The sequence below is a fragment of the Lynx rufus genome, unplaced genomic scaffold (genome assembly GCF_022079265.1).
Source record: "Lynx rufus isolate CCGP_SWC_20201006 ecotype Redwood Valley unplaced genomic scaffold, mLynRuf1.p SCAF_6, whole genome shotgun sequence".
Classification (NCBI taxonomy): domain Eukaryota; kingdom Metazoa; phylum Chordata; class Mammalia; order Carnivora; family Felidae; genus Lynx; species Lynx rufus.
Genome location: NW_025814878.1, coordinates 10,889,913 through 10,905,704, shown reverse-complemented (window position 1 = coordinate 10,905,704; position 15,792 = coordinate 10,889,913). Strand labels below are relative to the sequence as shown.

General features: G+C 43.3%; 1 protein-coding gene across 1 annotated transcript in view; it reads right to left on the bottom strand.

Moving 5' to 3' along the window:
• The window catches only part of LRP11 (LDL receptor related protein 11), a 51,691-nt gene extending 37,751 nt beyond the window's left edge, over nt 1–13,940 (bottom strand). Inside the window, exons 1-2 of the mRNA XM_047102988.1 lie at nt 13,331–13,940; nt 6,620–6,777 (exon numbers count right to left, since the gene is read on the bottom strand). Of these exons, the coding sequence (XP_046958944.1) occupies nt 6,620–6,777; nt 13,331–13,940 (768 nt within the window). The remainder of the gene's footprint in view (nt 1–6,619; nt 6,778–13,330) is intronic.
• Between the last annotated feature and the right edge of the window lie 1,852 nt (nt 13,941–15,792).

Sequence of the window (15,792 nt, the reverse complement as noted above, 5' to 3'; positions counted from 1 at the left end):
GGAAACAGGCTCCAGGCTCCGAGCCATCAGCCCAGAGCCTGACGCGGGGCTCGAACTCACAGACCGCGAGATCGTGACCTGGCTGAAGTCGGACGCTTAACCGACTGCGCCACCCAGGCGCCCCAAAACATGTAACTTTAAAGTCCAGCGGGTAGACTCTTCGTTCTGACCAATCATCTTTCCTATTCTTTTTTCATAAATGAAGAAACCAAGCCAGGAACATAAGCTTTCCCATATGTTTAGTCAAAGTAAACTGCTTAGTATAGCACTGAATACACATGCTAAGTACTAAAAATACTTAGACTAAGTTTTTTTATTATTAAGTTGGCAGAAATAATTCCTCTCTTACAATAAGGACTTAGTTGGTTTTTGTTGTTTTGTGAATACCTGAATGAGTCTTTTGGACGTGAAAAGATAGTCCTACAACCTAGTGTTAAGGCATTTCAAGACAAAGGGAGGGCTGACACTTCTACCCCCCCCCCCCCCCAGGCCTTTACTCAAAGCTTCTCTCTAATGAGAGAAGGAGTTAAGGAGCCTGTGCAGATGGAGAACAGGGAAGACGGAAGGAGAGAGGAGGAGTCCAGAAGAGGCACCCAGTGGAAAGCCTAGCCAGTGAGGGCCCTAGAGGGGTGAGAATGGTCAAGGGGCATAAGAACAAGTGTATCCCACATTGGGTTTTAACTTAATTGTTTTACTATGCTAGCCTATAATTGCTCTGCCCCCATTCTCAACAACCTTACAAGTGAGCCCCATTTTGCAGCTTGAAGGAGGATTGCATTAACATTCCAGTCAGCTGGATCCCATTCTCAGAAAAAAGAATTTGACTTGAGAGTCCCAATTTTTCTGTCAGAAGTTTTGGGGTGTAGGGGTGCCTGGCTGGCTCAGTCGGAAGAGCACTGACTCTTGATCTCGGGGTCGTGAGTTTGGGCCCCACACCTGTGTAGAGACTAATAGATAAAATAAACTTAAGAAAAGAAATTGTGGGGTGTAAAATCAGGCTGCCCGAGTGAAAGGGATCCGTGGGATGGCCCCTGAAGTATGTTAATTACTGTTAAAGGAAAATTCTCAAAATGTTTAAACTATGACTCTCACACAAATCTTCACTGTTGTTGTTCTTATGTACATATTTAATTTTGGAAGGAAATGAATCACTCTGAAATCAGAGACTTTTAAAAACCTCTCACTTGGGTGCATTGTAAGCAAAGTATAATTCCACAATGGCTTGAAAATACCTGTGTATCTTATTCTCGGGTATGAATATGTGTTAAGATCTCACACAAATCTAATATGAACCTGCATCAAAGATTTTATTTAGCTCTCTCTAATTAAAGAGAAAACCAATAAAGCATCCCACAGATTCAAAGGCGAATCTGAAGAATAGGAAGATACAAGGAGTCATGAATGCTTAAGTGAAGTTGCCAGGAGATGCAAAGCTGAAACAAGTTTGCTGTTAGTAACTATTAGTCACCAAAATGAATGTATTAACAGATTAATACCTTCGGGTGTTAAAATGTCATGCTTGAAATCCACTTTTCCACAGGGCAGAGATCAATTTTATCTCTACTATATGAAAAATTTATTTGCATTTCAATGGACAAGAATAATTTGCATTCCCACCTCTTTTCTTTCTTTAATGTTTGAGAGGTTGGGAGGGAGGGAGGGAGGGGGGGGAGAGAGAGAGAGATGTTTGAGAGGTTGGGAGGGGGGGGAGGGAGAGAGAGAGAGAGAGAGAGAGAGAGAGAGAGAGAGAGAGAGAGAGAGAGAGAATATCCCAGGGAGGGTCTGCACTGTCAGCGGGGGTCGATCTCACAAACTGTGAGGTCATGACCTGAGAGCCCCACCCTCTGTTTTCTACAATGTACCAATGGCGACCCTGAAGGATCTGCTCCGCAGCCCCCATCACTCCACTGAAAGGCGCTAAGTCATCTCTTGCCATTTCAGTCTTTCACCATATTTTATTACAATTTTAACCCACAAGGTGGGGATGTGCCTTCTTGTGAGGTTATTCTGAGGATTACAGATAGGTCTACACTGCCTGGCACTGAGTGGGGGGCTCAATTAATGGCACCTTTATTATGATGAAGTCATAGTAGGGTAAGAATTTACTTTTGAGAGCATTCATCAATGTACACCATTATAAGATAGTCAGTTTGGTAGCAAATAGCTCTTTTCTTGTAAACTTTGTCACTTGGGTTATGGTTTTATAACTTTAGATCCATCTGCCAATACATTATACACTTGGCTGGGGAATTGGTCCACATTTTCCTCTTGATGGCAGAGCAGTCAGCCCTAAAAGCCCATAAGGAATGCCTAATTTTGTTACTTCTTCATAAATATCTTCAGTAAATTAATACTGAATCATCAGCAGTATTTTTATTCAGCACTCATCTATGCAATTCATTGCTTACAGAATAAAGCTTTTAATAGCAAATACACAAAGCTAGATGATAATGGAGGAAGATTTATAGCTGCTGGAACAGATATGTCCCAGAAGTGCCAATTAACAGTCAGTGTCCATCTCAAGGGAGCTCTCTAGTGGTATAATCAATGGCTTGTCCATGTACCTTTTCTGATCAAAGCAATAAAGATATTAATTTTGCAGCTGACACAATGCATTGGAGGATAATAAATATGCTGGATGACACTTAAAGTTCAAAATTATTTCTGTTGTAGATGAAAACCAAAAGACTCGGATGTAAAAGGATAAACATAAGGTCCTGTACTCAGGTTCAGTAAATCAATTACACAAACACGGGATGGGGAGGCTATCAGGACAGCAGTTCATGCGGAAAGATGAAGCAGGTTTTAGGTAATCCTGCTAATGGAAAACTCAACATGAATCTATTGTGTGAAGCAGCCACTAAAACAGCTTATATAAATTAAGCTTCATCAATACAAGTAGAGACAATGCCTGAATCACAGGAGGTGATAGTCTGTGTCAGGAAGAACCACAGTTTACATATGGAATTCATAGGGGTGTCAGATTTGAAGAAGGGCATGGAACAGTCTTGAGAAAATCCAGAAGATGCTGAATGGTAAATGTGAAATCTGAAAAATCAACTTATGAGGAACAATCTGAAAGACTGAGAGTGTTGAATTCTGAGAAGAGCATTCCAAGTGGTCGACGTTCATTTTTTTCAAAATTGTAAGTGGCTGATACACAGAATAAAAAGAAGATGCGTTCAGTGCTTTTCCAAAGAGAAGATCCAGCACCAGGGCACAGATGTAAGAGGAGGCACATCCCACTTCCCTAATAACTAGAGCTGATGGAAGATGTCACAGGACATGATGTGAACTAGTAAGCTTTCAGCTCGGGAAAAATCAGGCAGAGAGTGGATGACCACTGGAAGGGATGTGATGGAGGGGGCTCCTCTATGGGTGGGAAGCTGGGTAAGATGCTGACCAAGGGTCCGGGCAAGTCTAAGACTATATAATTGTTGACTAAATAATGGACTTAAATCAGTCTTGAAGGACTAGCTAGCTGATTATCGTTTTTGGTTTTGTTCCAACAGAATAAAATCAGCGCTTCCCCACAGAGGGAAGACCCTGGAAGACAGAGGAAGCAGTTGACAGCTACCTGCAGGTCAAGGAGAGAGGCCTTCGAAGAAGCCAGCCCTGCTGACACTCTGATCTCGGACTTCTAGCCTCCAGGACTGGGCGAAATTTCTGTTGGTTAAGCCACCCAGGCTGTGGTATTTTGTTACGGCAGCTCTAGCAAACCAGTATTGATTTTTTGTGCCTCCTCTAACTAAAGTGGTTTGGACAAAGTTTATTTGACTAAGCCAGGAAATATTGCTATCTAGGAAGGGTCTTGAAAGAGTTAATAAAAAGCAACTAGTCTCACAACTCAGGATGCCTTTTATGGACCCAGCAATTCCATTTCTGGGTATTAATTTGAAGGAAGCAAGAACACTAACTTGAAAAGACATATGCGCCCCCCATGTTCACTGCAGCATTATTTACAATAGCCAAGATAAAGAAATAACCTAAACGTCCACTGACGGATGAATGGATAAAAAAACAGTGGTATACAAATATTCTGCCATAAAAAAGAATTTTGCCATTTGTGACAACATGGATAGACCTGGAAGTTATTATTCTGAGTGAAATAAGTCAGAGAAAGACAAATACCTTATGACCTCACTTATACGTAGAATCTAAACAAAAAACTGAACTCCAGGACACCTGGGTAGCTTAGTCGGTTCAGCATCCAAATTCGGATCAGGTCATGCACGATCCTGTGGTTAGTGAGTTCGAGCCCCACACCCAGCTCACTGCTGTCAGAGCTAAGCCTGCTTCAGATCCTCTGTCTCCCTCTCTCTCTGCCTCTCCGTCGCATTCTCTCTCTCTCAAAAAAAAATATGTATATATAAAGAAATAAAATAAACATAAAAAAAATGAGTTTGGGGCACCTTGGTGGTGCAGTCAGTTAAACATCCTACTCTTGATCTTGGCTCAGGTCATGATCTTGCAGTTCCTGAGTTCGAGCCCCGCATGGGGCTGTGCACTGACAGCACAGAACCTGCCCGGGATTCTGTTTCTCATTCTCTCTGCCCCTCCCCTACTTGTGCTCTTGCTCTCTCCCACTCAAAATAAATGAATAAACTTAAAGAAAAATTAAAAGAAAAAACTGAGTTTATATATACAGAGAATAGATGGGTAGTTGTAAGAGGCAAGGTGTGAAGGTTGGGCAAAATGAGTAAAGTGATGAAATGAATAAGTCATAGGAGGTAATTACAACATGGTGGCTATAGTTAATAATACGGTACTGTATATTTGAAAGTCGCTGAGAGTAGGGGCGCCTGGGTGGCTCAGTCAGTTAAGCATCCAACTCTTGATTTCGACTCGAGTTATGATCTCACAGTTTCATGAGTTGAAGCCTCACCTCAGGCTCTGTGCTACAGTGCACAGCCTGCTTGGGATTCTCTCCCTCCCTCTCTCTCTACCCCTCTGCCACTCACTGTGTCTCTGACTCTATCAAAATAAATAAATAAACTTAAAAAAATTCTTTTAAAAAAAGGAAAGTCGCTGAGAGTAAATTTTTTTTTAATGTTTACTTATTTTTGAGAGACACAGAGACAGAACACGAGTGCGGGAGGGGCATAGAGAGGGAGACACAGAATCCAAAGCAGGCTCCAGGCTCTGAGCTGTTAGCACAGAGCCTGATATGGGGCTCAAACCCACGAACTGTGAGATCGTGACCTGATCACAAAAAACAAATGTGTTACCATGAGATGTTAACTAGAATTACTGTTGTGATCATTTCACAATATCCAGTCATTATGTTGTTCTTCTTAGACTAATGTTATCCACAGCTCAAACAAGGCAAAACAAAACAAAACACAACACAACAGAAAGACTCTTGTGTTTAGACCGTCACTGAGCCAGTGACTCACTCCCATCTGTAGCAATTCCTGCTCAGCCCAATAAGTCTGGGGGAAAACCAGTGCTGCGTGTGCCCAAACCCGAATGTCTGAGGTCACTCTGATCCCATTCACAATTGCACCAAGAAGCATAAAATACCTAGGAATAAATCTAACCGAATGTCTGAGGTCACTCTTCACCTCACTTACAAACTCAGTTATCTCAAGCAGGCCTCGTTGCTAGATGAGATAGCTGCTTTCTGGATCATGTGAAGAATTCATGTATTCTATTTTTATTTTCCTCTTTATATTGTTTTATATTTTTCAAATTTTCTGCCTGAACTTTGAACTAAGGAAAGAAGAAATAAAAAATGTAAAAAAAAAAAAAAAATGTTGAAAATGTAAAGAAATAAAAAATAAAAAAAGGAAAAAGTAACCTGAGTCATTAAAACAAAGCATGAGTCTTTTCCCTTCAAATGTTTTGCCAAAAATTAGCAAAAAAAGAGAAAGCTTCGGGGAGCCGGGGTGGCTCATTCAGTTGAGCATCTGACTCTTGATTTCAGCTCAGGTCATAATCCCAGGGTCATGGGATCGAGCACTGTGTCAGGCTCCACACTAAGCATGGGGCCTGCTTAAGATTCTCTCTCTCTCTCTCTCTCTCTCTCTCTCTCTGCCCCTCTCCTCTGCTCATGCCCCACCTCTCACTCTCAAAAAGGAAGAAAGAAAGAAAGAAAGAAAGAAAGAAAGAAAGAAAGAAAGAAAGAAAGAAAAGAAGAAAAGAGGAAAAAGAATGAGAATGAGAATAAGTTTCAAAACAAATTATCAGGATCACTGTTTACTCAGTAGAAGGTAAGTTCATATTAATAAACCAACTTTTTCAACAATTACTTTTTAAAAAAATTTTTTAAAAACGTTTTTATTTATTTTTGAGAGAGAGAGAGAGACAGAGCATAAGCCTGGGAAGAGCAGAGAGAGAGGGAGACACTCAATCCAAAACAGGCTCCAGGCTCTGAGCTGTCAGCACAAAGCCTGACATGAGGCTCGAACTCACAAACTGTGAGATCGTGACCTGAGCCGAAGTCAGACGCTCAACCGACTGAGTTACCCAGGTGCCCCTCAACAACCACTTTTATGCTTTCTCCATCTTATAGCTCTTCTGCTAGCTTACTCATAATTTGGAAACGGGAGTGGAAGAACATTATGAGAGATCACCTCATGGAAATATTTGGTGTCATTACAATGACATCATGAATTACCTTCATGTCCACTGATGGGTCACCCAGCAACATTGTCCACTCATACTGGACTATGGCATGGTCGTCTGTGCTCTCACGGCCATCCAAAACCACTCCATCTGTAGGCAGGTGCAAAACCACATCCTGTCCAGCCTTGCTGAGTGGAGGCTCATCCTTTTCTGTGAAAGAAAATAAATAATTCACAGGAGATGACTGCCTATTTTTTTTACAATTTATTTAAAGCAGTATCTTGTTTGCTAGAATAGATGTAGTCTAGCAAGCAACTAGTATGAGAATGTATAGCAACTGAAAGCTATTTTCTTATTGATTTTCGTGTATTCTCTTTATATAATAAACAATAGCAATTTATTAAGAATATGGAATTTAGCTCTAACACATGCCGAAGAGAAGGTGTGGAGAATCAGCTATTAGCAGTAGTTAGGACAAAATTGTGGGTACAAGACAAAGTAGTAGGCCATCCAATCTGGAGTAGCAGTTTTACTCCCTAGAGTCAAAGTTTCATTTAAATCATAAATAATTTAAGTTCAAGGTTCAATTAAATGAATTTTTTAAAAAAAGGACTTTTGAAACATATCTGAAAAACATCCACCTCTGATATAGATTTTTTTTCCTCATCCTCAAGTTTTTAAAATAGGTATAAAGTATTCTATATATAGGAAATAAATTGGGGCGCCTGGGTGGCTCAGTCAGTTAAGTGTCCGAATTTGGCTCAGGTCATAATCTCATGGTTTGTGGGTTTGAGCCCTGCATCAGGCTCTCTGCTGACAGCTTAGAACCTGAAGTCTGCTTCAGATTCTGTCTCCCTCTCTCTCTGCTCCTCCCCTGCTTGTTCTCTCTCTCTCTCAAAAATAAATAAACATTAAAAAAAATTTTTTAAAGCTAATATTAAATTTGGAAAGTTAAGGCAAGTTCTTAGATTCACACAAAATAAAGCTTAACTTAGCAATTCTCTGGAAAACAATTTTTCATCTAGGAAAATAGAAAACATTCGGTTTCTAACAACTAGTTTTTATAACAGAAGCTGGCACACTGAGTTTCTGTATAATAGCAAAACAAATATGCTTACCTTTGATCTGGCATAGTACTAAATAATTTAAGGCTAACTACGTTCACTAACTACTAATCTATAACTGGTAGCTGCTTCAGTTGTGACTGATTGGAGAAGCTGCATACAGAAAACATTTCTAAGTGCAGAGTTATGAATATTTTATTGATTTAAGCTTATTAGTAAACTTACTCAAATGTACATATATAAATATACATATATATTCTTTTTTTTTTTTTGAGAGAGAGAGAGAGAGAGAGAGAGCGAGCATGCCTGTGTGAGTGGGGGAGAGGGGAAGAGGGAGAGAGAATCCTAAGCAGACCCCACACCCAGTGCAGAGCCAATGTAGGTGGATCCCACGACCGTGAGATCATGACCTGAGCCAAAATCAAAGGTAGGACGCTTAACCAACTGAGCCACTCATTCACCCTGATATATTTTAAAGAAACTTAGTAACACTGCTGGTAAAAAGTCTATAGGTTCTTATAATATATCCTTTTTGATATCTGCTACTTCCTCCCTACTCCAGTGCCAAAGCTCTGTCCAAATGCTGGCCTGGATTTGTTCCTCCTTAACTTCTGCTGAATGATGTTGCTGAGGCACTGCTCTCTTCCTCCAAAGCCCAGTTGCTTCCTAAGCAAATGTCTAAGAGCCAATTCAGATGTCGCAGGGCCTGAGGTCTGGGGCTAGCAGCAATCCTACTGGTTTCTCACTAGGCAATAACAGGTAGTCACTCTTGACACGCTGCAGCTAAAATGACTTTTCTGAAATTCTAATCTGACTGGGTCATTTCCATGCTTAAGAAAAACCCTTCAACAAGTTATCATGACTTTTCAGATGTTCAGAGACCTGCTCGTCCAGTCCTATCTTCTACTCTACTGATCCTCCCAATACCCAGAAACAGAATTTCTGTAAGGAGAGGGCAGCTCTCAGAGCTGTGGCTATTCTGAATAAGAACGCTGCTGTTCATCTCAAAAAGAGATAACTTTTTTTTATGAGCATGTTTACAGGGCATAAGCACATTTGCTATTTCCAATGGTTACATTTGTCTATTGAGAAGAGTCCCATTTTTATAGTCATTTAAAAGAATGAGGACTAATAACTTAGGTTTAAATAAGCCACACAATCAACCTTTGCCTAAGAAGAAATTCGTTCTGCCTTCTTCCACCTCTGAGCAAAGACCCAGTGTCTTATGTCTTTATTCTGCTTCTCCCAGATAAGGAGAGAGGTGACAATTTCATTACTAATAGGCCATTTTACACAGTGTTACACAGATATTTCTTTTTGTTCTGGAAGTTTCCATTGCTTTCCACACAGTAGTTTATCACTTTATAAATATGGAAAGCATCTTATAATTTGCAATAATACCTTATAATTAGCATGAAAATTTATTTTTAAAGTATTGTTTACAAGTAAACAAACTAAACCTATAGGATATAAACAATGAATGCTTTAATATATTTTTAAGCCCTCAAAGATGTAACCACAAAGACTTAAGATGGAAAAATCAGGTAAGTTCTAAAATACCCCACATATTACAAAACTAATTAATTCTACCCCTCCTGGAAGAAAAAAAAAATCATTGTTTTAGTTGTTCACTTTTCTTTAGGTAAGCTTTAAGGTACCATTTATAAGCACAATGAAATCCTCATACCCTCTACATTGATCGCTATTGTAACTGAAATAAGAGATACATTTCTTCATCAGTTCAAGTCCAGGAAAGTTACACTGCATAATGCATTTCAAAATAAGCCAGAGCTTATCTACCCAGAAACAGGCCTTAAAAATAAACAAGTGACAATAAGAAGAGGAAAGGAGTGTGCTATCATTTAAAAAAATATTTGACTTGATGGGTCGCCTGGGTGGCTCAGTTGGTTAAGCGTCTGACTTCAGCTCAGGTCATGATCTCGTGGTTCACGAGTTCAAGCCCTGCGTCAGGCTGTGTGCTGACAGCTCAGAGCCTGGAGCCTGCTTCAGATTCTGTGTCTCCCTCTCTCCCTCTGCCACTGCTCAACTCGTGCTCTGTCTCTCTCTCAAAAATACATAAAAACATTAAAAATTTTTAAAAAATATTTGACTTGCTGATAAAGAACATGACAAAGGTAAATCTGCATTTTTCATCATCAAAATATAATAAAGCAATGCTAAGTACTCTGGAAGCATTGATTTCTTTCGAAAACCAGACACACTTGGTAAGATCTACAGAGGCGAAATAAGACTCGTACCAATTTTGATGAAGCCTATCAAGGTGGCATTTTATACAGGTAAGAATAATATTACTGTTCCGTTAACTAATCTGATTTACAACACACTGCTGTAAACAGAGCCTTAAGGACGAGGAGGAGGTTCTGGAATCTGGATCTGTACTGTGTGGGCACGAGTGATATAGCGGAGGTTGAGGAATTACAAAGGACTCTTGAAGTCAGGATACAGAAGTCACGCCAGACTAAGGGAAGGGGCTTAGATACTATGTGTCAAAATCCATGAGGTTGGTTGATTGGTTTTTGTGGTTTCTTTTTTCATTGTGTGTTCTTAATTGTAACACTTCAGGAAAGAATTATTCATAACCCCAATCTGATTATCATCATTTTTAGTGTGGACTGTTATAGTCTTTCTCTATACGAGCTGATGATAATAAGAGGTGCCATTTATTGGGTGGCATAAGTGCTAAGTGCTCGTAAGCCATAATGTCACTCAACTCTCATGAGTCTCTGAGGTAGGTATTATCAGCTGCATCAGACTCAAGAAATGATTTTAGAGGCTAAGTTGCCTAAGATGATACAAATGATAAATCTGTCAGTTCTGATGTCTGCCCAGATCTTTCTAAGTATACTGTGGGGGTACCCAAAGTGTATTCCAGTTACAGGAAATGTAAATTTACATCCTGAATTAACCTAACTTATTAACAGGTTCTATTTATTAATATTTACTCATATATTCTATTATTGCCCATGTTACTATATAAACTTCACAGTTGCCATTTTGATTTTTTAAAAATATTTTTAATGTTTATTTATTTTTGAGAGACAGAGAGAGAGAGGAAAAGAGAGAGAGAGAGAGAGAGAGAGCACGAGTGGGGGAGGGGCAGAGAAAGAGAGGGAGACGCAGAATCCAAAGCAGGCTCCAGGCTCCGAGCTGTCAGCACAGAGCCCGATGCAGGGCTCAAACTCGGAAACAGTGAGATCATGACCTGAGCTGAAGTCAGATGCTTAACTGACTGAGCCATCTACGTGCCCCATCCATTTTGATTTTTAACCTCTCATATTAGACATCTACTTTGTTATCAATTTTTTTCACCATTATAAATAATACCACAATAAATATTTTTGCTCCTTTTTCTTTCGCATGGATCACTTTCCTACAAAAACTATTCCAGAAGAACGAATGACTATTTTAATGGTCTCTGCCACATATTTCCTGCGTGACACTTGCATGACGCAGCTCCACATTCACAAGCATCGAGACTTTGGGCAAGTTACTTTCTCTCCCCAAGCCTTCCAGTACACTAGAGATTATAACAGAACCCAGATCTTTGGCTGTTGTGAGGAGAATGAGTTCCTGTGTCTAAGGACCTTATAATAATGCCTAATACCAAACTCAATCAGCAACAAACACAGCTGATGGACTCTGCTATAAATTTGTGCCATCCCATCCCAACCACCCCCTCACCATTTCATGATGTTTTGACTCACCTCACATGGCCTCCGAACAAATTCTCTGTAAGAGCTTTTCTAAACCATTTTCATGCTCCTTTGGCTTCCAACTCTGTATGCTCACAAAAGTCAGAAAAAGGGATGCCTGGGCGGTTCGGTCGGTTAAGCAGCTGACTCTTGATTTCGGCCCAGGTCATAATCTCACAGGTGGTAAGATCAAACCCCACATCGGGCTCTGAGCTGACAGTATGGAGCCTGCTTGGGATTCTCTCTCTCCCTTTGTCTCTGCCCCTCCCACACTCACGCATGCTCTCTCTCAAAATAAACTTTTTTTAAAAGTCCGAAAAAAAGAGACAATTCAAGAAGGAAAAACTTAGAAGTTTCGGAAGCATAAAGAACTTCAAACGGTTAAGCATCTGGGCAGGGCAAACACAGGGCATGTGGGTAGGTAACCTTTGCCCTAGCTGCAGAGAATGAGGGTGCCTTGGGGCCTGAGCTACGCACACGTTTCTAGTTTCCATGTCGCTGGGGATATGAAGTGTGAGCATGTCAGTGTTTTCCAGAATGAGGACCAAACCCTGCAGTCACCTGTATTCACCCCTGACCATCTATATAATTGAATTCCCAAACTCAGAAACTTCTACTTAGTAAACCTAACTTTTTTTTTTTTTTTTTTAAATTTCCACAAGCATATTCCTTGTTTTCCTTCTGTTATTCCCCGGCTTATAAGAAAGCTTCCTGTGGCAATGTTGGTTTTTTTCCAGATGTGCATTGAGAACAAGGGAAAGGGATTTTGTTTCTTTGCTGCTGGGATTTTTTGGTCTGTGTTTGAGTCAAGAGGAAGGATGTATAACACCATGGGGCAGGCTCAGTGATGGTGGTGGGGGTCCAAGTGAAAGTGCTTCCTGCCTCCACTTCAGGGAGAACACTTTGGTGTTCTTCCCAATGTCTGCCTCAAGGCTGAGCAGTCACAGGGTGACCTTTGATGTCTGCTATCCCAACACGGGTTCTGAGCTTTCTCTGAGGTGCAGGTGGGTAGGGAGGTGGGCCATTGTGGATATGGTTTCCCAGACCCTTGTCTTTGGACCTTCAGGTCTTGGGAGATTCCAGATTTCCAAAGCAGCTGAGGCTACCCCCCCCCCCCCCGCCCAATCTTGCTATGATATCATTCTTATGTTATTATAAATCAAAGAGCAACAGAGTGGAATCAAACACACAGTGAACCACACGTGGGCCCAATCAAGGTTTTATTCCCTCAACGGCCTTAATCTCCAACGGCTACAATTTTTCTTGTGCCTTCTGTATATGCCTTGACTCTCATTCAGAACATGTGCAGGAAGTAAAACTATAGAATGAAAAGCATCATTATTAGCTCTTTTTAAAAAGGGACATGCCTTAAACTTTCTTATTGTCAACTAAAATCAAATCCCTTCCTTTCCCTCTTTACAAAAGGGATCTGTAGTTCATGGGAATCAGTTGGGTCCACTTCAAAAATACCTGACACCAAGTTTCCCCTTCCCATTTTTGTCTGATGAAAATCACTACACACGGAATCATGAGTCGTGAGAACCGAGCTAAGAAACGGGTGTGCTATGAGCAAGCTGGCATCTAATTAGATTTTGCTTTTGTAATTTCTTGACACAAACCATGACTTACAAAAAACCTCTGGGCCTAAAATAAACTCCCCCCCCCCCCTTCGAGCTTTTCTCCTTTAAATCGAATTTCTGTGACTCCTCTCAGGTCAGCCTCCCTCCCCGAGCCTAGAAAAATTCCAGAAGCAGCCCACGGTGCCCTCTTCTGCCCAATCTACTAAGGTTTCTCAGAAACCATCCATAAGACAAATCACAGCCACTCCTCTGAATGCCCGCGAACTAAAATAACTTGGAACGAATCTGTTCCATTTCTCACTTGGCTGTACTGCCTAAGCGGGTCTCCCGGACGCAGCCACCCAACTGGCGCGAGGGCGGCCGCACCCAAGAGGTCTGACCCAGCCGCCTCCCGCGGAGTGCTCACCCTTGGGAGGCGAGGCGTCCGGGTCTTCCTGCGCGCCCTGCAGGGCGCGGCTGAGGCTGTAGCTGCTGTAGCCGCGGTGCAGCGCGAACTTGCAAACGCTGCGGCCGCGGGCGGTGCAGTTGAAGAGGTAGCAGCCGAGCGCGGCGGCGGGGGGCGCGGGCCGCCGGGGCAGCTCCACCACCGCCACGGAGCAGCGCGGCTCCGAGCAGCAGGCCGCCACGCACTGCCGCCAGTCCCGCACGGCCGCCGGCGCGGTCAGGAAGCTGGCGCCGGCCGCGAGGGAGTCCTTGGTGCGGATGATGGCGTCCGGCATGGCGCTGTAGCCGCCGCCGCCCGGGCCCGGGCAGCCCTCCTGGGGACCGCCGCCCGCGCGCAGCTCCAGCTCCAGCTCCTCCTGCGGCCGCTCCTGCTGCAGCTGCCGCCGGAACTCCTCCAGCAGTTGCTCCACTCCCGACAGCTGCGCGTGCAGTTCGGACAGCGGCGCGGAGGGCGGCCCGGCCGCGCCGCCGCTCGGCAGCCACAGGCAGAGCAGCAGCAGCCCGCGCAGCGCCCGGTGCCGCGGCGGCCGCCTGCGCCCCGAGCCCGCGCTCTCCCCGGCGGCGAAGGCCATGGCGGCCGGCGGCTGAGGCCGCGAGCCGGGGCGGGGCCGCAGAGCGCGAGGACGGCGGGCGAGCGCGGGCCCCGTGCCCCTCCGGCGCGACCGCGGCGGCCGCTAGGCCCTGGCGCCTCACAGCGCGGCCTCCCCGGGGCCCGGCTGCGCCCCTGAGGCCGCGGGCGCGCGGTCGTCGGCGGGAACCGCAGCAACGAGAGGCATAGCCAGCCGGGCCGGGCGCCGCTCCTTGTCCTTTCTGGAGGCTTCCGGGAGGGCCCGCGCCTCGGGACCGGGACCCTGGGCGCACTCTGAGGCGGCTAGGCGGCCTCGGACCGGATCAGCACCCGGGCTGTGAACAGTGGCCGCGGCGGGGGCGGAGGCGCGTCAAGCCCCGCCCCCCACCCACGGCGCCGAGGTCCCGCCCCGCCCCTTGCTCGCGTTGACCCCTCCCACCACACCCTACCGCAGGCTCCTCCCAAACTGGGAGGGCGCGGGAAAGAGACCTGTAGGGTAGCTTTCCCGGGGTGCCGCCCTGAGAGTTCTTAGGCCGACCACAGCCCTCCAAGACTGGGCAGGCTTTGCATCTGAGACCCACCCGGCTTCATTAACGAGCGAGACCTGCTCGAGTGTCAGCTCAGAGGGGAAGCTCAAATCATTAGGACCTCAGGGTCTGCTTAAGAAAAGGGACTTGAACCAGGGAACCACCAGTCTTCAGTCCTTCACCTCCAGCGTCCCCGATTGTTTACACATTAAGTTCCCCAGATGCACTTGGGTAGCATAAGGCTGGCAACGCTGTTGAAATATATAAAAATCGAACACATTCCCTTATGTTTTCCATAAGGGAAACTTATGGAAATCTGAACACAGCCAATTAGGAGGACCTGATGAGTTACCTCTATTCAGCGTGTAGAGAGGCCTTCCAGCTTAGATCATGTGAGATCTAGTGGAGTTGTGTTTTATTTATTTATTTATTTATTTATTTATTTATTTATTTATCTTTATTGAATGAAATTTCGCAGATAATCTTTCCCTTTACCGAAAATCCAGTCTACTGGAGACCACATCTGAGAGCTTTAACTGCCTGCCAGCAACTTCTACAACTTATTTATCTCAGACAGACTCTCTTTCTCTTGATTCATTTTTTTCTCCTGATTGTGGATCACATTTTCTTGCTTTTTGGCACATCCAGAAGTTTTTTTGACTGGATACATGAACATTGTAATTTGTACATTGTTCAATGTCCGTATTTTTTAGGAGGGAAAGAGAAAATAACTGGATAGGAAAATGCAATTTCTGATATATACATATACATTTTAAATTTTAGAGCTTATATTTAGGGACCTATTGCTTTCAGATCTAGAATAGAGGAGATAGAACTAGAAGGTAAAAATACAAAAGAAGAAAAAAGAAAACATAGCCCAGTATTTCTTGCTATTCCATGAAAAGGGAAATTCTTAGAGTTCATGAGGGTGTGTATGTGAGTGACTTTGAGGCTGAAAAAATGGCCTCTTAGCACTAAAGGCTATGTCTGGACTATAGCCTGGGTGGCTGGTTTTTCTATCTATGAGATAGTCACCCCACACAACTGAAGCCACTTAAAGATACCTTTGACAACATAAGCATTCCTTTTGTCTTAGACCTCAGAGAGCACCAGTAGGCTTATGATAAAGAGAAACTTTTACTTGTGATAAGAATGGACCCTGGAGGCAGCATCAAATCTTCCATTATAATAATAATAATTATTATGAAACAAACATGTATGATAGTGCGATATAATATTAACTAACGATTGTAATGATTTCAAAGTATGCCAATACTTTCGTGTACATGAATTCATATGGCTTTCACAGAGATTTTGAGATGGACATGT